We start from the raw sequence: 25,187 nt of genomic DNA on the forward strand, positions 1-25,187 counted from the left end.
AGGTATTAAGAATCTTACTTATGCAAGCACATGCAAGTCAGTTTTTGTAACCTGTCACAAGAAAATGCATTTTAAAGCCATCTAAGTCTGGTGCATTTTGCAACCTCGATGGAAACCACACTATTTGAGGAAATATACGTTGGCAATTGGTTCTGCCAGTATCAGCTGACTTGCTAATGTAAATGATTGGATCTTCATGATTGCAGCAGCGATCCTTTTTTTAAAGTCTTGTGTGGGGTCCCTGGATTGACTACTTGTGCATCATGCCCACGAAAGGCAAGAGTAGTAAAATTAGTTTTACAGTTTTGTGATCCCATTGTTAAAATCTGCCTTTTTGAAGTGCACAGGTCTCACTGACATGACCTGCAAAATGGAGATCCGTATTTTCAGTTGATGTTCTACACATCTAGACAATCATGGGAAGGAACACCATAAACAGGGCGGGAAGATGGAGAAAAAGATACTAAGACAAGTGTCAAAAACAAAGGTCAGGATGCAGTAGATTAAAAACATTTAGTGAAAATATTGAAGCAGATCTTGGAGATGGTATAACTTTGCTTTTAAGACATGAAATCTATTCAGCATGTGGTTTTTGAGAACTGTGTTACACTAAGTATAATTCATGGTCTGTTGACTTCACCTGCCACAAGAAATGACTAACTGAAATAGTGCACACATTGAGTACTTACTTGTAGCCAACTAAGAAGTTTAAGAGCAGACTTGATTTCTTAAAATAATTGTTCAGGTTCAAAGAAATGAAAGGGGAAGGCATTATCATGTAAGATAATAATCAACTACTTTCAAGCAAAATCACCTACAAGTTGACAAATGTATGAAGAAATCAGGGCCCACGTAGCACAGCGGTAGTGTCCTTACCTCTGAGCCAAGAGACCAAGGTTCAAGTCCCAACAGTTTGATTAAAATAAACACTAAAAACTTGGCTTAATGGCTTCAAGCAGGTATTCGATGAATATTTTAAATAACAAGGTGCAATACATGTGCATCAACAACTCGGCCAGTGGATAGGCTTCAAATATTATAAAATGCAAATTACAACAGTCACTTAGAAACGCATTTACACTGCTAAGGACAAAAATTGTTACTTGCCGCACAAATCAAGATTAAAAACCCTTGTAAATCTCATGATCACGTGCGAAGAGATACTGTTGAACTGGACTACATCGCAGGGGAAGGCTTCTCGACGTTCAATTCAATGTTGCTGCAGAAACGCAACTTGTTAAAAAAAAAACACCCTCCAATCAACGTACAGGTATCGATGAACATCTCAAGCGTATTCAATACTGTGCAATGGAGAGTGAATGCTTACGACACATCAGCCAAAAAAGTACTCACCATGTGCCAGCAGTGTTAAAAATAGATATAAACAACGCACCATCCTTCAGATAAAAACTTGAAAATGATCGACATGTCCGAAATGTTAAGGGACTAAACCAATTTTGCAGAACTACAGCCGACGAAATACTATTGCTGAATTCTGAAGTTGAGCGAGTTTTGTTTGCAGGATCACCGATTTCGTTCCCTTGACTATCCACCACCTCCAACCCTCTTCCCCCAAAATGAACTACAATAACTCTGCAATAACCCCGTGGAATCTATCTCCTTTAACTACCCGGATATGCACTGAGATCGTCCAAACTCGCTGGTACTTACATAGGTTCCAGGGTCTTGGTGAGCCACGACTTGAGGGCATCGAGATTTTCTATCATCATTGTGACCAAGCTTGGAAAGGGAGAAGGTTTTTTTGGGGGGCGGTGGGAGATAACAGAGGCCGATCGGCTCTTGTCAAACACTAAACAATTTGTTGACGAGGGAGGGGGGGGGAAGCAGGAAAGATCGGGACGGAGGAAAGTGGCAAGTGGCGGGGCAGGGGGATGCTTTATGACCTAAACGAACTGGGGGGTTGTTTCGTCTTCCCCCTTTGGAGGGAGAAGGGGGTGGGGAAATCAAAGACCGAACATCGAAACGAAAGGCTCTTTACCCCCTTTCTAATAACGAAAACAAAAATTTACAAATAGCAGCTGCGGCTCCGGATGCTCAACGTGTCCACACACACGACCAGAGACAGGGCCTGCAAAAAATATTTTAAAAAATATCTTTTTACTTTAAAAAAAACGTACAGGCCTGCGCAGCACGCCAACAGTGTTAAGAGTTTGAGACTTTTTCTTTCCTTTTTTTAAAAAAAATCGTTCCGCCCCCCACTCGCAAGCGTCAGGAGTATTTCACCAGCTGGGCCCAGGCTAACTCTTAACATTTCTCGCTCTTGGCGAGAGCATTCAGAAAATGGCGGCTTCCTACTCTCGGCCCGCACACATATCTCGCGAGGTTTCCTGCTGGCTGACTACGGGGGCGTGGTGAGAATGTGTGTGTGTATCGATCCATCTGGAGGACGCATCCAAATTTCAACAGGCACGCGCACACACACACACACGCACACAGACAGTGAAGAGCCTGGGGGAAAGGAAGTGGGATAGGGGATGAAGGGCTAGTGGAAAAGGTGATGTCGAGAGAGGAGGTGGGGAATAGGGGATGAAGGGAGGATGGTGTGTGAGCAAGGGGTTGAGGGGCGTAAGGGAGTCGGGGGAAGGGGTGATAGCAGTTGAGGCAGAGCTGTGGGGAGAAGGGGAGATGGCAGGAGTCGGGGGGAAGGGGAGTTGGAGGGGTGTAAGGGGAAAAGGGAGATGGGGAATCAGTGGAAGGGGTGGCGGAACGGGGAGATTGGAGGTAATTAGAGGGGGGAGTGTGGGGAAAGGAGTTGGGCACACACATGGGAAGAGAGAGGGGTGGGGAGAACGGTGATGGGGTGACTCGGGAGAGGAGTGGTAGAAAAGGAGGGGCGTATGGTAGGGAGATGTCCCCGGTCAGAAAAGTCAAGGGGAGTTGGGAAGGGGAATGGGGGAAGAGAGGAATGGGGGAAGGAGAGTGGGATTGGGGAATGGGGAGTGGCGTGGGAGGGGAATGGGGAGTGGCGTGGGAGGGGAATGGGGGAGTTAGGGAGGGGAGGGCAGTTGCGTAAGGGGAGATGGGCAGGGAGGAGTGGGTGCAAGGTGGAGAGGGAAGTGTGGGAAAGAGAGAGGGGATGGAGAATGAGGGAGACAGGATTGTGGGAAAGGGAGGTGGAGATGGGGAAGGGAAACAGTATTGGGAAAGAATACAAGAGAGTGGGTTTAGGGGAGGGGTGAATGCAGAGGGGCAATAGTGAATGGGGAGTGGGGGAAGGGCAGTTGAGGGGAGCGCTGGAAGGGCAATTGATGGATTGGGGAGCAGAGATGGGGAAAGGGAGATGGGGGGAGTTGGGGAAGAGGAGGGTGAGTGGACGTACAGGGGAGTGGCAGAATTTGAGAGTTGGAGAGGGTGAGTGGCAGAAGAGGGGAGTGGGGGAAGGGGAGAGGGAGAGGTGGAGTGTGAGATGGGGGTCGCCGGAGAAGGGAGATGAGGGTAGTGGGGTCAGGGGCTGGGGGAAGGGGAGTGGTGGATGGGTAGATGGGAATGGGAGGTAAATGGGGGAAAGGGGAATGCGAAAGTCCAGAAAGGGGGAGGGTATAGGTGGGAAGAGGTAAAGGTGTGAGTGGGTAGGGAAGAAAAAGTGAGGGGAAAGGGTAAAAAGGTAAAGGGAGGGGGAATGGGAGAGGGCAGTTGGGGAACAGATAGGGGAGAAATGGAAAGGGAGGGAAGCAGGGAGTATGGAGGAAGATGGTGGTGGAGAGGGAAGGAGGATGTGAGGAAGAGGATGGGAGTGTAGGAATGGCAGGGAGCAGTGAGGGTAAAGATAGACTGGGGACAGGAAAAGGGAAGGATGTGGATAGGGCAAAAGGGACTAAGGTAAAGGTATGGGGAGGAGGGTAAAAAGGGTTGGGGGTAAAAGATTTGGTTAGGGATAAAAGAGTGCGAGGGAGAAGGTGGTGTAAAAGGTGGAGAGTTGGCTGGGGCAAGAACCAGTAAGGGTGAAAGGTGGGTGGGGTTGAAGAAAGTTGGGTGGTGGGTGGTAAGGGGGCGTCAATCATCAAGGGGAAGTGAGATAAATGAGAGGGAGAGGTGTGGTGCTGGGAGAGAGGAAGGCGGCCAGAGAGGGGAGGATTAGGCAGAGGGTGAGGGTAAAGGGGTTGGGGAAATTGGGAAAAGGAGGAGGGAAAAGATGTCAGGAAAAGGACAGATTTAAAGGTGCAAAGATGGATAGATATCCAAGGACCTGCCATGGTGGGAGAGAGTAAGAACTTTACTGGTGACAACCAATAATAAATGTGAGATTGTGATGGTGCACATTGGCAGCTGCAGTACTGGTGAATAGAGGGTCAAAGACACACAGATTAATATAAAAAAGCAAAGTAAATTTTTTTATTGTTCTGAATCGCTATAAAATGCTTTTGTAGTCAGTGTTATGTTTGCTTTTAGATTCAACCATTCTTTTTTTTATTCCTCTCTCAACAAAGTTCCCCTTTTCACTCCAGTTTCCTCTTTTGAAGATCACAGTTTACATTGGAACCGTGCTGGAGATATGTGCAGATTCAAAGTCTTCACATAGCTAATTCTTTTTGATGTGCACATGTCATCAACTAAGTTAAATCTTTTTGCACACAAGCCCAACATAAACAGAAGCACACTGTAAGTGACTTCTTTCATATGATTGATGTTGCAAAATTTGCTCTCTTCCGAGCAAGTAGTGATTTACACTGGATAGCAATTCCACAGGTGCTTCATTGGCTCTATACCATTTCAAATTTCTGCTGTAGTGTGATGCTGAGCAATTTCAGCAGGATATTTAAATACAAGGCTGTAATTATGAAGCACTATTAACCATAACTCAACATGCCCATGTGTGCACTTCCAACAGGCAGCATCGTACAGTAAAGAGCAGCACAAAGCTGGCTTCATTTTTGTCCTCTTTGCTCACTGGTACCAAGGGTTGTTACAGACTCTTTGCTTCTAGTGCAAACGTTACTTACCCTTGGATGAAATTTACAACTCAGGAGAACACAAAGTAATATGTCATAATTGAGCTAATTGACTTTGATCATAGATAAGATCAGCTAACTAAGCACAAAGCAAGGTTCCATGATTGCAGATCTCCATGAGTAATATGATATATTTAGTTAGAGAAACATAAAAACAGGAATAGGCCATTCAGACCCTTTGAGCTTACTTCAATATTCTAGATCATGGCTAATCATCAACCTTTTCTGCTTTATGTGAGTACACCTGCTAATATATATGGACTTTGCATTACAATCTCCTTCTTAAAATAGTTAATTGTTTCACAAGGCTAGATTTTCTTGGCATTGGCAGCAGTGCAGCAGAGTGAAACTGCTAACCAATATTTTGATCTGGTTTGTTACGCCAATCCATTTTCCTTCAGACTTCAGTGTAGAGGCCTTTCACCAAGCTTGCTGCAACAAGACAGAAACTTTTGTTTATGTGAGAGACCACGCCTGAAGTGCTGATCTTAAACATCTTGGGGCCCAGGTGTCTGAAAGCATAACTGCCAGAGGAATGAAGCAATTGTGAAAGGCAAAATATGCTAATGTCAGAGGAATGGCAAGTTTTCAAGAGGCTGCAGAAAAGATTAAAAAGAAAGGGTTAGGCAACAAAATTACAATCTGGAATTGGAAACCACTGCAGGTCAGGGAATGAGTGAGATGTAGCTTAGGAAAAGATACAAGAAGCATGGTTTAGTGATTTGAATTTTTTTAAATGCACAATGGATGAAAGACAGAACAAATTTATTGTGGAGGTTATTTTGCTCTTTATGCTTCTAATTGTTACATTTGGTCTGTACTTGTTGGTGCACATCACATACAATTTTCCTGATTTTCCAGTTTTCCAACTTAATATATTGAACCTTGTATGTCAGGGGAGAGTTTCTGCTCCAATCAATAAGAGATTGTTGAGTTGTTTCAGGTCTTGAGCAAATCTTACCCACTGCTTTCTGAAGGCAATGTTTCATCCTGTAACTTTCTGTCAGGTAAAGCATTACCCATCCACAACAGTCACAGAAGTTGAGATATTTCTGGGACATATGCTAGTCACGGAGAGTAATATTTGGATTCCATTTGAAAATGCAGAGCAACCTTGATCCGATTGTTGGATGCACATATGAACCAAACACGTGGTCTGCTTAGTGAAGACAACTGACATTTATAGAACACTAGTTATATAGCCAAACATCCCAAAGCATGATCAGACAAGCCCTGAGTATAATCAGTTGTAGCATTTGAACCTGAGTTAAGGATTATTGTTCCTAGTGAAGCAATGCCTTGTTTTCAAAATTCTGTCCCTCGTTTTCAAAGTCCTTCGTGGCCTATTCCATTCCTACATCTAATCTCCAGCAGTTTCTCCTTATCCTGCATTATATGTTGGACAGGCATTGTGATAAATTTAAAAATATTCCAAAGAAGTCACTTTAGACTTGAAATGTTAACTGTTTCAATCTACAGAGATGTTACCAGACCTGCAGAGTTTTTCCACCATTTTTGGTGCTTATTTCAGTTCCCTAGAATTTGCAAAACCTTCAATGATAAAGTCAGAAGTCACCACACGGGTTATAGCCCAACAGGTTTATTTGAAATCACAAGCTTTAGGAGAGGAGCCCTTTCGTCAGGTGCACTTGTCGGATGGGGCCGCGTTACGAACGCTTGTGATTTCAAATGAACCTGTTGGACTATAACCCTGGTGTCGTGTGACTTCAGACTTTATCCACCCCAGTCCAACTTCGGCTTCTCCACATCATGGCTCCGTTCAACAACAAAGGTGTTGATGAAATAGAGCTTGTTGTCAGCATTCAGTACAACCTATTATTAAGTTGCTGAGGGTCACTCACGCAGACTGAGAATTAGGAACGAGCTGAAGATCCTGAGGGATGTCAAAGCTTAGACTGGGAAGAGAAACCTTTGCAGATGTTTCTTTGGCTCTATGAGGTTTGGTAAGAATTGAATGTAGGAACTGTAGTCCCATTCAGAGACGATAGAGAGGCATTGGGGCTAGATGTCATCTGTGTAAAAGCCTCTGGACCACATGAAAGGTCATAGCCATTTTTGATATAATTTCTGACTTTGTTAAAAGGCGTTTTAGCAATGAGGTGAGGGCTGAAGCCTAATGGAAAGAAGTTTTGGGAAAGTTGAAACAGACATTGATTTGGAAAGAGATAACACGTTGAAAGACTTCAGAGAAGAAAGGAATGTTTAATTTTCCAGCTGCAGCGGGTGACCAAGCAGGAGACTGGGTGAACCCGAAAATAATTTTTCTGAAGGAGCCAGGAATCTGAACCGACATCACCCATCAAAGAGAGAAAAAAAAGTTTCGTGGATCTTTCCATTCAGAACCAACTGCTAATCTATCGTTTGCAATTTTTTTTCCCTTTTTAAGGATGTGGTTTGAGATGGAGGAGATTTGTCGCTCTCTGGGGTAATCACTACCTCGGGGAGCAATGTTTCCAGCAGGGGAACTCCAAAGGAAATCGCTGACAACAGCAACATTTTCTCAGTCACGGAACATTTGCTACCCCAGCTGGAGCTTCGCTGACGGGTTGACGGCGAGGGGGAGGGGCCTGGGGCTGAAGGGCGTGGCCAACGGTAAAGTGGGCGGGGCCCTCGGAAATGCCCCACTCCGGCTCAAGGGGTGGAAGAGAGACGTCACAAAGGGCCGTGTCGGCTGATTTCGCGCAGACGTAGAGCCGGGAGTCTGTTCGCTGGTGGATTTGTTTTTTGTTCGTGCCCTTTGATCTGTGGGTCGTTGATTTTCGAATCGCCGGGGCTGGGGATGGTGCGTGTACAACAGAGACACATTTGATTAAGAAGAAAAGGAAGCAAGGTTATTGGAGGAGGTGGAGTTTGGGCGGTAGGAAAAGGAGCCCGAGCGCGACTAACGGACGTGTGTAAGGCGGACGCCCAGGCAGCGAGAGACAGCAATGGAGGCCTGCAGCCGCTACCAAGTGGTGAGTTCACCATCAAACAGGCGCCCATGACAGCGCAGACACACGGTGGGGTGCTTTACTTCCACGCAGTGCGAGACAACGCACGTCCCTGGATCGAAGGAGCCAGTTCACCCCGTGCCATGTTTCAGCTTTGCTCTTCGATGCCGTGCCACCCCATCTCCGTAAAGGTTTAACTTAACGGTCCCTACCCTCCTCTGTTCCCGGAATAGGATTGCACGTCTTGATCGTGCTTCCTTCTGATTTTTCTCCTTTTTTTTGAGGGCGGAGACGAGGTCAGCCGCCCCCGCCGTCTACAACTGTAAATGTAAGAAATGCGCCCGTGTCCATCGTGTTTACATTTTGTTTTGTTTCAATAGTAGGATATTTTACAGTGTCTATGTGTTTTCTATCCCCGTCGGTGCCAATCCCACTGCACCGAGCACAAGTGACTGGCTGTCAGTGTGGGTTTTTGTGGAGGAGGAGATGCGACTGGTTGTGTGTGTTTTTAATGTGCCTCTTGAAATCCACCTCCAGACAGTTGCAAGCTGTAGTTCGGCAGATGACAGGTGGTGCATGGGACTGTACGCTGCACTGACGGATCAAGTTTTGTTGTCTTGTCAGATTTCTGCTGTGAAGACAAAATATCACAAGCTAGCCTGTCACTAATATGAATTTCCTGTTTGTAGAGAAACTGCTGGAAAAGAATTGTAGATTTGTTTGTCTTACGTAGTTAACTATGTACTTTAAAGTCATGTAAAGTAAATGTAACAAGCTTTTACATACACCTTCTTTAACTAAGGAGCTTGGTGACCTTGTCCTAAAGGATCAATTTTAACGAAATGGCTCACTCTGTTGCTCCATCTGGAGAATTAATGGATTTTAAAATTATTTTATTTGGTGATCAATGAACTAGAGTAATGTCATATTAATGTTGTTAATTGACATTGAAAATTAATGTAACAGGCTGAAACGAATTCAATATTGTTCGTAGCAGTAAAATTCACCTTAGTGTTTTAGTACGTAGTACCTTTGTCAGATGTGTTCGGAAGCAGCAATAATTGTCATATTTATGAAATCTTCTTGATTGTGTGGTTGTTGAATGCTTTCCCAAAACCATTCTGATCTATTTTCATTTGGTTCTAGTTTCCGTCTATATTTGTGATGATGGGCTGTATCATTAGCTTGTGAAAACACTCAAACACCTCAGTTATGGGGTTGACAAAAGTAGTTTCTTCATAGAGTGCATTTAATGGAAATAAATATTCTAAAGTACTGGTCAACATGCATAAGGAAATGGAATGCTGCACCTATTGGGGAAATATTGTCAGAATTATTAAAACCTTCTGGAAAAAGACTGAAGGTTCTGAAGGGAAGTGTGAGAAGTGAAGTGACCGAGTCTTTGAAAGGTATTTCAGAGAGTTGGACTGAGGTGACATATTCTTTTGTCAGTGATAAAGTATTGGGAATTCACAGATGACTAGGGTCAAAGGAACATTGTGATTAGGAAGGATATATGGCTCGTGAGATTGACTGACAGAATAGTAGAAGAAGTAATTAAATGATTTTAGAAGAAAAATGAGTTTTTAAATTTAAGTGCTGGGAGCCATTGTTGAGTGATAAGGATGAAGATAGCGAATGCGCAGGACTTATTGCAATTAAGATGCACGTGTGAAAGTATTGTACAAGTCAATGATTTTAAGGACTATCAGTGGAAGGCCAGTTAGCACGCTGTTGAATATAGAAATGACGGCTGTTTGATGTTTTGGTAGGAGAGGACAGGAGATGAGTAAATTTTTAGAAGTGAAATTAAGGGACCTTGCGGATTGAGAGAATAAGGAATCAAACTGAGCTGAGGGTTGAATAAACAACAACGATGTAGGTTGTTTGCTTGACTTGAGAGAATAGTTCAGGTAGAAGTGGAATGACAAGCAAAGACTGTTTTTGGTTTGCAGACATCTTCCTGTTTGACTTCAGTGTGAAATTCATCTGGCATTTCTATTTATAGATACCGTTATGCTTGAAAGTTGTTTATACTTTGTTTTAAAAAAAACCTGAAAACTAGCATAAAATCGTCTTAATTTTCCAACATATGTAGATAGGCCAACAAGGGGCGAAGCCACATTAGATTTGGTACTGGGTAATGAGCCTGGCCAGGTGTTAGATTTGGAAGTAGGTGAGCACTTTGATAGCGATCACAATTCTGTTATGTTTACTTTAGTGATGGAAAGGGATAGGTGTATACCACTGGGCAAGAGTTATAGCTGGGGGGAAAGGCAATTACGATGAGATTAGGCAAGATTTAGGGAGCATAGGATGGGGAAGGAAACTGCAGGGGATGGGCACAGTAGAAATGTGGAGCTTATTCAAGGAAAAGCTCCTGTGTGTCCTAGATAAGTATGTACCTGTCAGGCAGGGAGGAAGCTGTAGAGTGCAGGAGCCATGGTTTACGAAGGAGGTGGAATCTCTGGTCAAGAGGAAGAAGAAGGCTTATGTTAGGATGAGATGTGAAGGCTCAGTTAGGGCACTTGAGGGCCATGAGGTAGCCAGGAAAGACCTAAAGAGAGAGCTCAGAAGAGCCAGGAGGAGATATGAGAAGTTGTTGGCGGATAGGATCAGGGTAAACCCTAAGGCTTTCTATAGGTATTTAAGGAATAAAAGAATGACGAAAGTAAGATTAGGCCCAATCAAGGATAGTCGTGGTAAGTTGTGCGTGGAGTCAGATGAGATAGGGGAAGCGCTAAATGAATATTTTTCAACAGTATTCACTCTAGAAAATGACAATGTTGTCGAGGAGAATACTGAGATACAGGCTACTAGACTAGGTGGGATTGAGGTTCACACGGAAGAGGTATTAGAAATCCTTCAGAGGGTGAAGATAGATAAGTCGCCTGGGCCAGATGAGATTTATCCTCGGATCCTCTGGGAAGCCAGGGAGGAGATTGCCGAGCCTTTGGCATTGATCTTTAACTCGTCATTGTCTAAAGGAATAGTGCCAGATGACTGGAGGATAGCAAATGTGGTTCCCCTGTTCAAGAAGGGGAGTAGAGACAACCCTAGTAACTATAGACCAGTGAGCTTTACCTCAGTTGTTGGTAAAGTGTTGGAAAAGGTTATAAGGGATAGCAGTTATAAGCATCTAGAAAAGCACGGTTTTGTGAAGGGAAGGTCGTGCCTCACAAACCTAATTGAGTTCTTCGAAAAGCTGACCAAACAGGTAGATGAGAGTAAACCAGTTGATGTGGTGTTTATGGATTTCAGCAAGGCGTTTGATAAGGTTCCCCACAGTAGGCTATTGTACAAAATGCGGAGGAATGGAATTGTGGGAGACATAGCAGTTTGGATCGGAAATTGGCTTGCTGAAAGAAGACAGAGGGTGGTAGTTGATGGGAAATGTTCATCCTGGAGACCAGTTACTAGTGGTGTACCGCAAGGGTCGGTGTTTGTCATTTTTATAAATGACCTGGATGAGGGCGTAGAAGGATGGGTCAGTAAATTTTCAGACGACACTAAGGTCAGTGGAGTTGTGGATAGTGACAAAGGATGCTGTAGGTTGCAGAGAGACATAGATAAGCTGCAGAGCTGGGCTGAGAGGTGGCAAATGGAGTTTAATGCGGACAAGTGTGAGGTGATGCACTTTGGAAGGAGTAACCGGAAGGCAAAGTACAGGGCTGATGGTAAGATTCTTAGTAGTGTAGATGAGCAGAGAGATCTCGGTGTCCACGTACACAGATCCTTGAAAGTTGCCACCCAGGTTGACAGGGCTGTTAAGAAGGCATACAGTGTTTTAGCTTTGATTAATAGAGGGATCGAGTTCCGGAACCAAGAGGTTATGGTGAAGCTGTACAAAACTCTGGTGCGGCCGCACTTGGAGTATTGCGTGCAGTTCTGGTCACCGCACTATAAGAAGGATGTGGAAGCTTTGGAAAGGGTGCAGAGGAGATTTACTAGGATGTTGTCTGGTATGGAGGGAAGGTCTTACGAGGAAAGGCTGAGGGACTTGAGGCGGTTTTCATTAGAGAGAAGGTTGAGAGGTGGCTTAATTGAAACATATAAAATAATCAGAGGGTTAGATAGGGTGGATAGGGAAAGCCGTTTTCCTAGGATGGTGACGGCGAGCACAAGGGGGCATAGCTTTAAACTGAGGCGTGAAAGATATAGAACAGATGTCAGAGGTAGTTTCTTTACTCAGAGAGTAGTCAGGGAATGGAATGCTTTGCCTGCAACTGTGGTAGATTTGCCAACTTTAGGTACATTTAAGTCGTCATTGGACAAGCATATGGACGTAAGTGGAATAGTGTAGGTTAGACGGGCTTGAGATCGGTATGACAGGTTGGCACAACATGGAGGGCCGAAGGGCCTGTAGTGTTCTATGTTCTATGTTCTATGTTCTATGTTCTATATTTTAGTGCCATTAGCTACTCTTTTAAACTGAAAAATCACTGTATCTAATGTTTGCTTGTTTATTCAAAGCTGTAGTTTTAACAAGAGTTCTTATCTGCTTGAACCTGCAACAGGTCAACCGACAATCAGAGTCCTGTAAACTCTTGTCAAGAGATCTCTTGGTCTTTGCTAATACAATGTGTTCACCTTGTAGTGTTGTATTAAATACAGTTTTTCCTTCAGTGCTGTCAAATACTAGACACAACCATTGAACCTTGTGTTAAGTAAATTGTGGGCTCAAATAGAGAACCTGGATTATAAATGCAGAGAATGGGAATTTTGTTTAAGTATTGGGTATTCCACTATTGGAAACCTGGCACGTTTCAACTTAATTCACTGATTCTGCACCTCAGGTTTGCAGATCAATTTGAGAAATGTAGCCGGTGCGTTTTCTGCATTCAGGAATTAGATCAGTTGCCCCTTTTTTGTAATACCACAGTTGAGATTTAATAACCACTCACAGCCTAAACATTAGATCTTCGTATTTGCAAGTACATTTGATTTGTTGGGATGGTTGGCTAGTATTTGTTTGCTCCTAAACCCAATGGCCCAGATTTTACAGTTGGAATGACAATGGATGAATGACAGCGAAACAGATAGCATCATGATTTAATTTTCCTTAACTATCTATCTTTATCCAGTGACTGTTAATTTTATCCAGGATCATCATTTGTTAAACGTTTTACTGCCACCAATGTTGAACTGTTTAGCCTGAAGTTGATGCATTAATCCTTGCACTTTGTCTTGAACAAGAATATAGTGCTTGAAGTTCTTCAGTCCAAACGTGAGAAGTTTGAAGAATATGGGTTGCGCTTTTGTAATTTCAACACTTCCCTCAGTATCTTTGAATGCATTCCATCCCCCTTCGTGATTTATCAACTTTAAGTGCAGCTGACCTTTCAGTGCTGATTGAAAAATAGATTGAGGAGGTATCTCACCAGCCCCTCTTTTTCGGATTTGTACAGGTACAAATCAGCCCTGGCTGTTGCCTCTGTGCCTAAATCCTCTAGTGGTCCTTCATCTGCTCCACTTCATCTCTTATTACCCTTGTATTATTTATGTTGATAGAAGACTTCGGGTTCCCCTTCGAATGCTGCCTCCTTGTTATCCCCTTGTTTCTTACTCATTTTTCATTTCCTTGGAGTTTTCTACATACGGATTGATTCTCATTTGTATAATTAAGATGACACCAATTCAATGCACATTTTCTTTTCATTTCATCTTATTCTTTGTTGTTTTAGTCATACATAGGTTTTGTTGTCCTACTTTTCTTCCCAGAAATATGTCTTGATTGTACTTGCAGCATCTTCTTAAGATAGCACATTATTCTATTAGAATTTTGACTGCACTGTTTGATTTCAATTTACTTTGGCTGGATCTGTTTAAGTCCACTGAAATTCTGTCCTCCAGGAGCTGTTTTGACTGTGGATTGCTCATGTCCTTTTATGTGGCTAAGCAGAAACTTTTGATATCATGATTGCTGTTCCTTGGATGTTCCCCTACAGACATTTATTTGATTCATTCTCCCAAGTTTGGGAGTTAGAAATACCTTGCTGAACAAGTATAGATTACACCAAAGAAATAGATTAAGCAACAATGAGGCTACTACCCATAAATTCTTAGATTGATATGATTTCAAATTTCAGTATTGGTTATACAGTGCAACCACATATGTTTTGATTAATGTATTGATAAGTAAAATCTCTGCCTCAACAAATTTCTTCGTATTTTCTTCGTATGAATAGATTTGGTCTCTACTGTGGCCAACACGCAGTTCAGTGGTAAAAAATCATGGGCTCATGTTATGATAATTACAGGCCTGTCAGTTTACCATCTTCCTGGGTAAGGTTTTAGAAGCAATAATTGAAATGAAAGAACAAGATCACCATTAATCCCAGGACTTCCAGCAGCAACCCCAGTTGCTAAAGGTGGTGGAGATAGCAGAGGGCTTTGCTATAATTTTCTGATTTTACTAAGACATGGATGGGTGCTAGAGGATTAGAGATTGGCATTTGTGACACCCTTATTTAATGTGGGATTAGCAGGGGAGGCAATGGCCTAGTGTTATTATCACTAGAGCATTAATCCAGCAACCTAGGTAATGTTCTGCAGACCCGGGTTCAGATCATGTAATGGCAGATGTTCAGTTTGAATTCAGGTAAAAATCTGGGCTTCAGGCCATGGAACTCTTGCTGATTGTTGCAAAAACCCATCTGGTTCACTCATGTCCTTTTAAGGAAAGAAATCTGCCATCTTTATCTGGTCTGGCCTAGATGTCCCTCCCAACCCATAGCAATGTGTTTGACTTTCAACTGCCATTTAGGGACGGACAGTAAATACTGCTCTAGCCAGTAACGTGCATGTCCCATGATTTGAGCAAAAAAAAATGCAAGGATAGCCCAAGCAACTGCACGCTTCCTAGTTTCACCAGTGAAAGCAGAAATCCAGGCATTGGGGGTAAACAGGCAGTTGGAAATGCTTGAGTTAATTGAGGATAGCCATTGCGGATTTGTAAATGTCACGTTGTGTTTGACTAATGTTTTTGATGGAGGAACTCAAAAGATTGAAGAAACTGCATTGGATGTTTATATGGGTTTTAAGAAAGCCTTTGTCAAAGTCAAGGACTAGTTAATAAAATTGTGACTCTGAATAGAAAGATGAATGGCAGCTTGGATTTGAAGTAAAAGGACAAAGACAGAAAACAGCACATTGTGATAAATGATAATAAAATGTGAGGCTGGATGAACACAGCAGGCCAAGCAGCATCTCAGGAGCACAAAAGCTGACGTTTCGGGCCTAGACCCTTCATCAGAGAGGGGGATGGGGGGAGGGAACTGGAATAAATAGGGAGAGAGGGGGAGGCGGACCGAAGATGGAGAGTAAAGAAGATAGGTGGAGAGAGTGTCGGTGGGGAGGTAGGGAGGGGATAGGTCAGTCCAGGGAAGACGGACAGGTCAAGGAGGTGGGATGAGGTTAGTAGGTAGATGGAGGTGCGGCTAGGGGTGGGAGGAAGGGATGGGTGAGAGGAAGAACCGGTTAGGGAGGCAGAGACAGGTTGGACTGGTTTTGGGATGCCGTGGGTCGGGGGAAGAGCTGGGCTGGTTGTGTGGTGCAGTGGGGGGAGGGGATGAACTGGGCTGGTTTAGGGATGCAGTAGGGGAAGGGGAGATTTTGAAACTGGTGAAGTCCACATTGATACCATATGGCTGCAGGGTTCCCAGGCGGAATATGAGTTGCTGTTCCTGCAACCTTCGGGTGGCATCATTGTGGCAGTGCAGGAGGCCCATGATGGACATGTCATCAAGAGAATGGGAGGTGGAGTGGAAATGGTTTGCGACTGGGAGGTGCAGTTGTTTGTTGCGAACTGAGCGGAGGTGTTCTGCAAAGCGGTCCCCAAGCCTCCGCTTGGTTTCCCCAATGTAGAGGAAGCCGCACCGGGTACAGTGGATGCAGTATACCACATTGGCAGATGTGCAGGTGAACCTCTGCTATGTGCAGGTGAACCTCTGCTTAATGTGGAATGTCATCTTGGGGCCTGGGATGGGGGTGAGGGAGGAGGTGTGGGGACAAGTGTAGCATTTCCTGCGGTTGCAGGGGAAGGTGCCGGGTGTGGTGGGGTTGGAGGGCAGTGTGGAGCGAACAAGGGAGTCACGGAGAGAGTGGTCTCTCCGGAAAGCAGACAGGGGAGGGGATGGAAAAATGTCTTGGGTGGTGGGGTCGGATTGTAAATGGCGGAAGTGTCATCCCCTCCCCCCACTGCACCACACAACCAGCCCAGCTCTTCCCCCCCACCCACTGCATCCCAAAACCAGTCCAACCTGTCTCTGCCTCCCTAACCGGTTCTTCCTCTCACCCATCCCTTCCTCCCACCCCAAGCCGCACCCCCAGCTCCCTACTAACCTCATCCCACCTCCTTGACCTGTCCGTCTTCCCTGGATTGACCTATCCCCTCCCTACCTCCCCACCTACACTCTCTCCACCTATCTTCTTTACTCTCCATCTTCGGTCCGCCTCCCCCTCTCTCCCTATTTATTCCAGTTCCCTCCCCCCATCCCCCTCTCTGATGAAGGGTCTCGGCCCGAAACGTCAGCTTTTGTGCTCCTGAGATGCTGCTTGGCCTGCTGTGTTCATCCAGCCTCACATTTTATTATCTTGGAATTCTCCAGCATCTGCAGTTCCCATTATCTCTGATTGTGATAAATGGTTGTTTTTCAGACTGGAAGACAGTATGCGGTATTGTTGTTCCCTGTGGGTCATTGCTAAGACCGTTAGTTCTTGATATGAATTATGGTTTGAATACAGAATAAAATTTCAAATTTTACAAGCAAATGTGACTGATGGGGAAATACGAGTTGACTGCAAGAGGGGATAAAAAGGTTAGCAGAATGGGAAAGCAAGTGGCAGAAAGGAATTGAGAAACAAGTGTGAGATGATGTATTTTGGCAGAAGGAGTAGGGCGAAGCAATATAGATTAAATGGCATAGTTCCAATGTGTACAGGAACTGAAAGGTAGAGTCACTGTAGTTCTACCGGACGATAGGACTGCTCTCTCATGAGAGAGATGACCGGTGGTGGTTCAACCCAACTCTCACCACGCCTCAAGCAAGGGGAGAGGTTGAGAAAATGAATTCATGGTAACCTTAGCTACTGTGTCAGCGAGCGATGATGTTGGTGGTGTTCTGCATCACAAACCAACCATCCAGCCAACTGAGCCGGTGGACCCTTCCTTCTAGAGATTCATGTGCAAAAGTCTTTTGAAACTTACAGGACATGTTGAGCAAGCATTGTCAAAGCATATTAGATCTTAGGTTTCATATTTTGTAATATTGAATACAAAAATGGAAAAGTTAAGCTGAGCTGTATAACCCTCTGGTTGGACTTGAGTATTGTGTCCAGATCTGGTCACAGTGCAAGTACACGAGAAGGTGCAGAGCAGATTTATCTGAACAGATTTCCCAGACAAAGGATTTTAGCTGAGAAGATATCTGGTGAAGCTGAGCTTGCTCTCATCAGAGAGAAGGAGATTGAAGAGAGATTTGATAGATTATGGGGTTTGGTTAAGTCATTTGGCTGGATGGTTAGTTTGCAATACAGATTGACAAGTTCATTTTCTGCATCAACTGAGTTTCCCACAAAGGTGCCATCGTCTCAACCTGCTAGCCTTTGAGATAAACTATTGACCTGAGATCGACTGTGCCCTTGGGTGTATGTGTAAGTCACCTTTATGCTGTTTTGAAGACCAAGGAAGTTAGCCCCAATATCCTGCAAAGATTCATCCCTTGACCAATATGAGAAAAAACAGATTAACTAGTGGTGATCATGTGACTGCTTTGTGGCAGCTCACCATGTCGAAATGGGTTGCTACTTCTCTTGAATTAAAAGTGACTAGGTTTCCAAAGGCTATCTATAAAGTACTTTGGGGCATTAAGGTCATTATAAGGTCTTACATAAGCGCCCATCTAACGTTTAATTTCCAGAGAGTAGGATTTGCGTGGCGGGGGGGGAGGAGGGGGGAAAGAAAGTGCATCATCTCTTAACAGCCCCAAGCTGGAAGTTCCTCTTCCAAACTATTTTTAAGTCTTGCTGGAAAATGTGGGCATGTCTGTGGTATTTTCCACTGGGTTTTTTTATGGATGTTAGTGAACTGGAAGAGGTGTACTTGCTGAGAGACAGTGACAAAGAAATTCCCAAGTACTTCTCAGATTCTAGTTGAGAAATAGCTGTATCTGATTGAAAGTTTCTTTGAGAAAGAGTTAATTAGCGTATCGTAGAGAGTATGGCAAGCAGGAAGCCAGGTAACATGAAATAAGTGCAGAAATTGAGACTTTAAAATGTTTAGTTTGATAATTTGCAACATAATGTGCACTGTTTAAATAGGAATGTTCAGGCTATTGATTTGTTTTTTTACTGAAACATAGATGACAATCAAATTTTTCAAGTGCAAGTTTCTTTTTTTATTGTGAGCATCAAAATCTTTCTAAATTAACGAATGGACATTTGAAGATCTATACTGTTGTGCCTGATACTATATGTCCATCTAGATAATATTAGATTAAACGTCTTTTGTTTATATCTATTTTCTGTTAAGAAAAAATGCCTACTTTCCATATTAAAGCCTTTCTCCATCCTGGTTTCTTATTTCTTTATTAATAGTATTAACTTAGAACATTACAGCACAGTACAGGCCTTTCGGCCCTTGAAGTTGCACCAACCTGTGAAATCATGTTGCCTTGAGAATCTCCTCCCACAGGTTGCCCAGCACTGATGTCATGCTCGCCAGTCAAGAGTTATCTAGCTTTCCCTTACTACCTTCCTTAAATAATGGCAACATGCTAGCCAACTTCCAGTCTCCAACATCTCACTGGAGGCTATCAATAATACAAGTATCTCAGCAAGGGGCCATTCAATCACTTCCATAGGTTCCCACAAATGCCTAGGATATACTTGATCAGATTCCAGGGACTTATTCATTTTTTTTGCTGCATTTGTAAAATTGTCTTGTTTTTGTTACGCTAATTGGCATTTGTACCAACACTTTTCAATTTCTTAGGACCATAGGTAGTGTACATTTTGAAATAATGGCTGAATTATGTCTTTGTGATTTGTTCAGCTGTTCTACATTCTGCCATCCCATTTCATCTGAAAACTATATTCAGGATTCGATCCAGTGTTGCTCTTTTGATATATTGATTATTAGCAAATCTGTGGATTTTACATAGTATAATCTGGACAAATGCGAGGTGACAAATTTTGCAAGATTAAATTCAGGTGTGAATTATACAGTGAATGGCAGAACTCTTAGGAGCATTGTCATATAGAAGGATCTGGGTGTACAGCCCAATAGATCGATCCCTGAAAGTGGCAACAGAGATAGATAAAGTGATCAAGAAGGCATCCAGCATACATGCTTTCATTGGCAGGGTCATTGACTATATTATTGGTAAGTTATGTTTCAGCTGTATGAAACTTTAGCTAGGCCACATTGCATGCAGTTCTGGTCTCCATTATACCAGAAGGACATGGATTCTTTGGAGAGGGTAGAGTGAAAGTTTACCAGGATGTTTCCTTGTCTGGAGGGTTTTAGGTATGAGGAGATGTTAGATAAATTCGGATTGTTTTCACTGGGAAGACCAAGCCTGAGAAGGTTACCTGACAGAGGTCTACAAAATTTAAGAGCCATAGGGTGGACAGGTCAACAGGTGAGAGGGGCAAAGATGAGGGGAGAAGTGCAGAGAAAACTGAAACAGACCCTTTGGTCCAACTCATCCATGTCAACCACATATCTTAAATTAGTCTAGTCCCATTTGCTAGAATTTGGCCCACATCCCTCTAAACCTTTCCTTTCATGTACCTATTCAGTGCCTTTTAAGTATTGAAATTGTACCAGCATCAACCACTTCCTTTGGCAGCTCATTCCGTACACTTGTGTGAAAAAGTTGCCCTTTTAAGACCCTTTCAAATCTTTGCCCTCTCACCTGAAACCTTTGTCTGGTTTTGGACCTTGGCTATTCACACTATGCATGCCTGATGTGAATTTTTAAACTCCTGTGTAGTCGGCCCTGAGCCTCACCCTATTCAACCTCTCCCTATGGCTCAAACTCTCCAATCCTGGTGACATCCTTGTGAATCATTTCTAAACCGTTTCAAGTTTCACAACTTCCTTCGTATAGCAGGGAGACCCAGATTGAATGCAGTATTCCAAAAGTGGTCGAACCAATGTCCTGTACAGCTGCAACATGACCTCCCAACTCTTATCCTCACTGCACTTACCTATAAAGGCATGTGTACCAAATGCTGCCTTTACTACCTTATATACCTGCAGCTCCTCAAGCAGTTATGAACCTGTACTCCAAGTCTCTTTGTTTGATGTTAACTGAGTCATTAACCACAGTTTAGAATAAATTATCATCATGTGTATCTGGTTTCCAGTTATATGCTGAAAATAAAGTGAGAAACTGAAAAACAGCCTGTGCAGAAAACTGTGCCGTTTGTTTTAATAGGAAATTGATACAGATTGAAAGTTTGGATCAGAGAGGCCATGTCCAATCATCTTCGCTTTAATCAAAAATAAACATTACCAAATATTACACCATATATAGAACAATTGTTTTATGTGTATTCAAATATGTCAAATCTGTAATTTCAAATTATTTTCATACTTTCAGGGGGTCATTTAGCTCAGTTCAGTGGGTGGCTAGTTAGCAATGCAGAGTGACATTGACAGCGAGTGTTCAATTCTTGCATGAAAGTCCTGCCTTCACAACCTTGCCCTTGCCTGAAGCATGCTGACCCTTAGAATAAGCTCGCTGTCAGTTGTATCTCTCTCTCTCTCTCTCTCTCTCTCTCTCAGCCCGGTGGTGGTGACTTCACCTTCTTGTTTTTATGCACTTTTGGGCAAGTGAATGTTATGCTACAAACTGTATAACGCATAACTCCTGAAGTTGTAGTATCATTTTCTTTTTTTATTCAAGCTCGCATTTTGGAAATTTGTGTTGTGCATGATAAATCAATATTTAAAACAAATTTGATTGCAAATTACCAGTAATCTTGAATGCATTTACATCAATAAAACAGAGAGATGTGTATCTATGAATTGTATCTTTCAGAAAATGAAGTTCCACAATGAGTGAGCGTAATTGAGAGCACGTGGAAATTTTGACGGCCTCTAACGTGGGGTTGAGAATCGATGAACTTGCATGGGCTTACTGTCAAGTAGGGTTTCTGAAAAGTGTTTGGAGCCTCAAACTTTCATTAAATTTGATAATAATCTGCAAGAATAAATAGTAAATTGCATATCCAAGTCTGCAGACTGTCACTAAATTAGGAGTGACAGTGGATAGTACATAGGGGAGCAGGCAGTTGTAGAGGCCATTTGCAAATTGAGAATGGGGAAAACTATGGCACATGGAGGTCAATTTTGGCAAGTGTGAAGTTTGTTCACTTTGGATTTAAAAAACACAAAGTATTGTCTCAATTGTAAGAAGCTAGATACTACAGAGCAGCAAAAACTTTTGGAATTTTAATTATAGAAGTGATTTGAAGGTAGTGGTAATGTATGATAAAGGAGAAGGTTGACTATTATCTCAGCCAGTCTGAAGATGATGGTGAGGCAGTCGTTGAGAGACTGACCAAGTCAGATAACTCCAGATTTATAAAGTAGCAAGACATATTGACCTTTGGAGAAAGAGCAGTTCAGATTTACCAGGATGATATTAGGTAGATGTTAAATTTTAAAGATAATTACATAAATTTGTTCCTTGATTCTGGAAGATTAAATGATGACCTGATCAAGATGTTAAAAGTATTTGATAGATTAAATGCAGAGAAACCATACCGATGGAATCAAGAAAAGCAAGGTATAATTTTTAAAATTTATAGCTGCGCCATTTGGGAATGAAATCGGGATGCTTTTTTTTTACACTGTTCAGTACAGAAGAGAAATTATCTCCCAAAATGTGGGAGTTGCTGGGCATATTCCAAACTAAGGCATTTATTTGGGAGCTGTGTCATACCTTAGAAGAAAGCTGAGCAAATAGAGTTGGGGTTCAAATCAGTCATGATCTAGTTGATCAGAGCAAGCTCGATGGGAACCTGAGTAAATGATTCAGTCCAATGACCCTCCTATTCCTATTCCTATTCCATGTTATTTATGCATCTGGAACTGAATTGGCAATCTTAAATTTTGTTTTTGCTAATTATATGCAAATGAGAACACACCTAAATGCAGGAATTAAATAGGTGCTTCATAGACCCCATTTCCAAGTAAATGATTTGAAGTGCAATGAAGGAGCAATTCTTAGTTTAACACAACAGAGATGTATGAAACCCTTGGTTTATTTTCACACATTTGATGTAAAAATAGCAAACCATTACACTTGAGATTAGGGTTCTATTAAGCGTGAATTACACTTCTACTCTGGTTAAATGTCATCATTTGGTTTGCTGTTCTGATTAGTCATCTTACTTGGCATCCCATCATGCTTTCCTTTGAAATGATGCAGTTTCCACTCTAAAGCTGCAGTAGTTTAGTGAGTATGCTGATGGTCTGACCAAAAGTGGAAAGACAAAATGTTTCTCTCAATTTTTGGAATTTGGATGTTTAGAAACAACATGATAGTTACGCTTTATAACTAAGGTTTTGGACAAAACAGATAATACTGACTCTTTTCTATCAATTTTTGATTTTGACTTTTTCATTTGATTGCAAATGATCACCAGATTTTGGTGCAACTCACACTTCCTTGTCTAAATGCATTATTCTTCTGACATGTTATTGCATTTCCATTCGAAATGTTTTCTGGGTAAGCAGTTTCTCCTCCTTTGTAGTTCTACCCATGGCCACCGATCTCATCCCTTTATCTCCTCGTGGTAAAACGTATTTTTTAAACTTTTGTTCGCTAAGGTAACTGTTGCTACTTTTTTTTGGAATAGTTTATATAGGAGTTCCTTTTGAATTTTGGTTTATCATCTGTAGCTGGGGGATTGAAATGGTCCAGTATATTGTTAGTGGCTTCTGTGTTGCATTGTTTAGAGTAGCAGAATATGTTGAAATGTTAAACTTAGCTGCAGTATGTTTAAATTCATAGCTCAACTTCTTTCTGTTGCTGTTTTTGGGAGGAACTGGAGGAAATTCTTTTTAAAGTGAAGAATGGACACTGTCACCAAAAGCACAGAATGTTTTGGCTTTCTGTACTGGCATAATTGATATTTCACAATTTGCAGTTTATTCTGCAAAACAAACCCATGTTAATTTAGCTTCAGCCTAACAGGAAGTGGCTTTTGCAGCAGTTGTTGGTCAACTCCAGAATATTCGAGAACAAGCCCTGCTGTACTCAAAATCTATTTTAGTGAGCCCTTGTCGTAGTGTGTAGGCACTATGGTACCACTTCTCACATGTAATTGTTACATTATGATTGAATGGTGCTATCATATAAATGAAAAATGGATTAAAAAAAACTATCATTTGAACCTTCTCCAGGCGAGAGACAAGGACATCTAGGTCTGAATCAGCCTCAGCAGAAAAGGAGCATTGTCAAGATTTTGCTCGATTCATTATTTCGACTATCTTGGTGCTCAGTTTTTGCTTGTTTAAAGGCATTCTTTGTTGAAGTGTATATGTATTGTCAACATTGTTGCTAGATTAAGAACAAAGTCAACCACATTCATATGTTTAATTGTTGATAAAGCAACGTTCTCAGACAAATATGTACAGTAAATGAGAATGAGTTGTATTAAACTACATTTCTGCCTTTAATAAGATCTGAATATCTATGTATGTATGAAACATTGTTTCCATTATGTGGCATTTTGTTGGACTTGCCCTCTTTTTCAGTGTGATGATGAGTTACTGGTTTTAAACATTTCAAAAAATGTTATTGGGCCTTTTAATAAAGCTAGACTTTAGTGCTTACAACACAGCTTTATCTGCTGTGGACTTTTCAGTTCACAGCTATGTAGAACAGCTTGCTAAACTGCTCAGAATCTCAAAAGATAAAATTAAGGCAACTTTCTGCTTCACTCACTAACTTAAAGGGCTTCCAGAGAACACTTAGAAAGATAAGGCCAGTTGTTCATGGTCACTGGGTCAACATCCTGGAACTTCCTTTGAATTGTTTTGTATCTATATACATCAATTTGTTATACTGTTCTTGATACTTGCTCTCTTACTAATATCCATCCTATTAGTTGGTCATTCCATTTCTTGTCCATGAATTCATCTAACTTTGAAGTCAACATACAGGAAATCAACCCTGAACTTTGAAATTTCCAATTTCTAGTCTATGCTTTATTTTAGCTTCAATTCCTTCCATAGAGTGTCTGTATAAGTCTTTTTGTTACTTTATTAATTCTTAACTCCCGTATTTACTTTCTCCTTGAAGCATACATCCAAGCTGTGAGTGAAACGTTTAAATTAATAAATTTAAACTTGTGTTGCTGAAAAACAAAACATGCTTTTGAAAATTGTTGTCTTGCATTCATCAGGCCCGACGTAAGAAATCAGATTTAAGAGAACAACAATTTACATTACATTAGAAACAGAATGCTGATTAGTTGGTTGGCAGACTCTGGACAGGGCATTGGCATGGGAGTGTATCAGGGAACAGTGGTATCCAGATTTTGTTGAATTGAAAGAGCACAAGGAATGACTAAAATTCCATCATTTCTGTTATCTGGACCCTGTGTAAGAATACGTGTAGCCTCGAGCAAATGCATGTGAGCCATTCAGGAACCCCAATTTGTTAACTTCAATGAGTTGTTTTGTCACTGTTGACACGCTCTGGATTCTTCATTAAATGTGATATAATTGCAGAATCACTATTAACTTTGGATGCTGTTTAAAAGAAAACATGGACTGGTTTCATATGCTTCATATTCAGACTAATGCGACTACTCAGAGTTGTGCTTTTTGATATAATCCACCAGATGTGCCTCACATATGATATATCGGACATAAAAACTCATAGACCTCATTTGTGTGGTGGGTAGAACATTTGTTTGGCTTGACAGCAGTATCCTGTTCTTAGAAAATACATAGTAGCAGCATGAAAGAATCACCTTCCCTTGTTTTCAAATTTTTGTGATGTTGCGCTTACTAGAGTAAATTAAGGTAGATGATCATCTTGCAGAGCCTAAAGTGCCGTTGTTTAGGCGGTCTGGTTGGTGATTGATGCAGCCTAGTCTCCAGTAAGAATCCTTTGGGCACTAACTTCGATGTTGGAGACTTAGACCTGATGTTCTATAATTAACTAGACAGTTACCCTATTCTCCTAGTATTTTTGGTCAGGCCTAAACTCTAACCCTCCCTACATGCCTGACTGTTCAA

General features: G+C 42.1%; 2 protein-coding genes across 11 annotated transcripts in view; one reads left to right on the plus strand and one right to left on the minus strand.

Annotated features, from left to right (window-relative positions):
* rbm26 (RNA binding motif protein 26) overlaps positions 1-2,317 on the minus strand; it is an 89,633-nt gene extending 87,316 nt beyond the window's left edge. For all 8 annotated transcript variants that reach the window (XM_059646513.1, XM_059646514.1, XM_048532699.2 and 5 more), the window contains exon 1: positions 1,672-2,317. In XM_059646513.1, the coding sequence (XP_059502496.1) occupies positions 1,672-1,730 (59 nt within the window). In that variant the 5' untranslated portion in view covers positions 1,731-2,317. The remainder of the gene's footprint in view (positions 1-1,671) is intronic.
* A 5,315-nt stretch (positions 2,318-7,632) lies between these two features.
* ndfip2 (Nedd4 family interacting protein 2) overlaps positions 7,633-25,187 on the plus strand; it is a 110,614-nt gene continuing 93,059 nt past the window's right edge. Inside the window, exon 1 of one of the 3 annotated variants that reach the window (XM_059646515.1) lies at positions 7,633-7,945. In XM_059646515.1, coding sequence (XP_059502498.1) covers positions 7,919-7,945 — 27 coding nt within the window. In that variant the 5' untranslated portion in view covers positions 7,633-7,918. Of the gene's footprint in view, positions 7,946-22,694; positions 22,767-25,187 lie in introns of those variants that run through there. The other 2 variants (XM_059646516.1, XM_059646517.1) reach the window with 2 other exon arrangements.

This window comes from Stegostoma tigrinum, chromosome 6, assembly GCF_030684315.1.
Source record: "Stegostoma tigrinum isolate sSteTig4 chromosome 6, sSteTig4.hap1, whole genome shotgun sequence".
In the NCBI taxonomy this organism is placed as follows: Eukaryota; Metazoa; Chordata; class Chondrichthyes; order Orectolobiformes; family Stegostomatidae; genus Stegostoma; species Stegostoma tigrinum.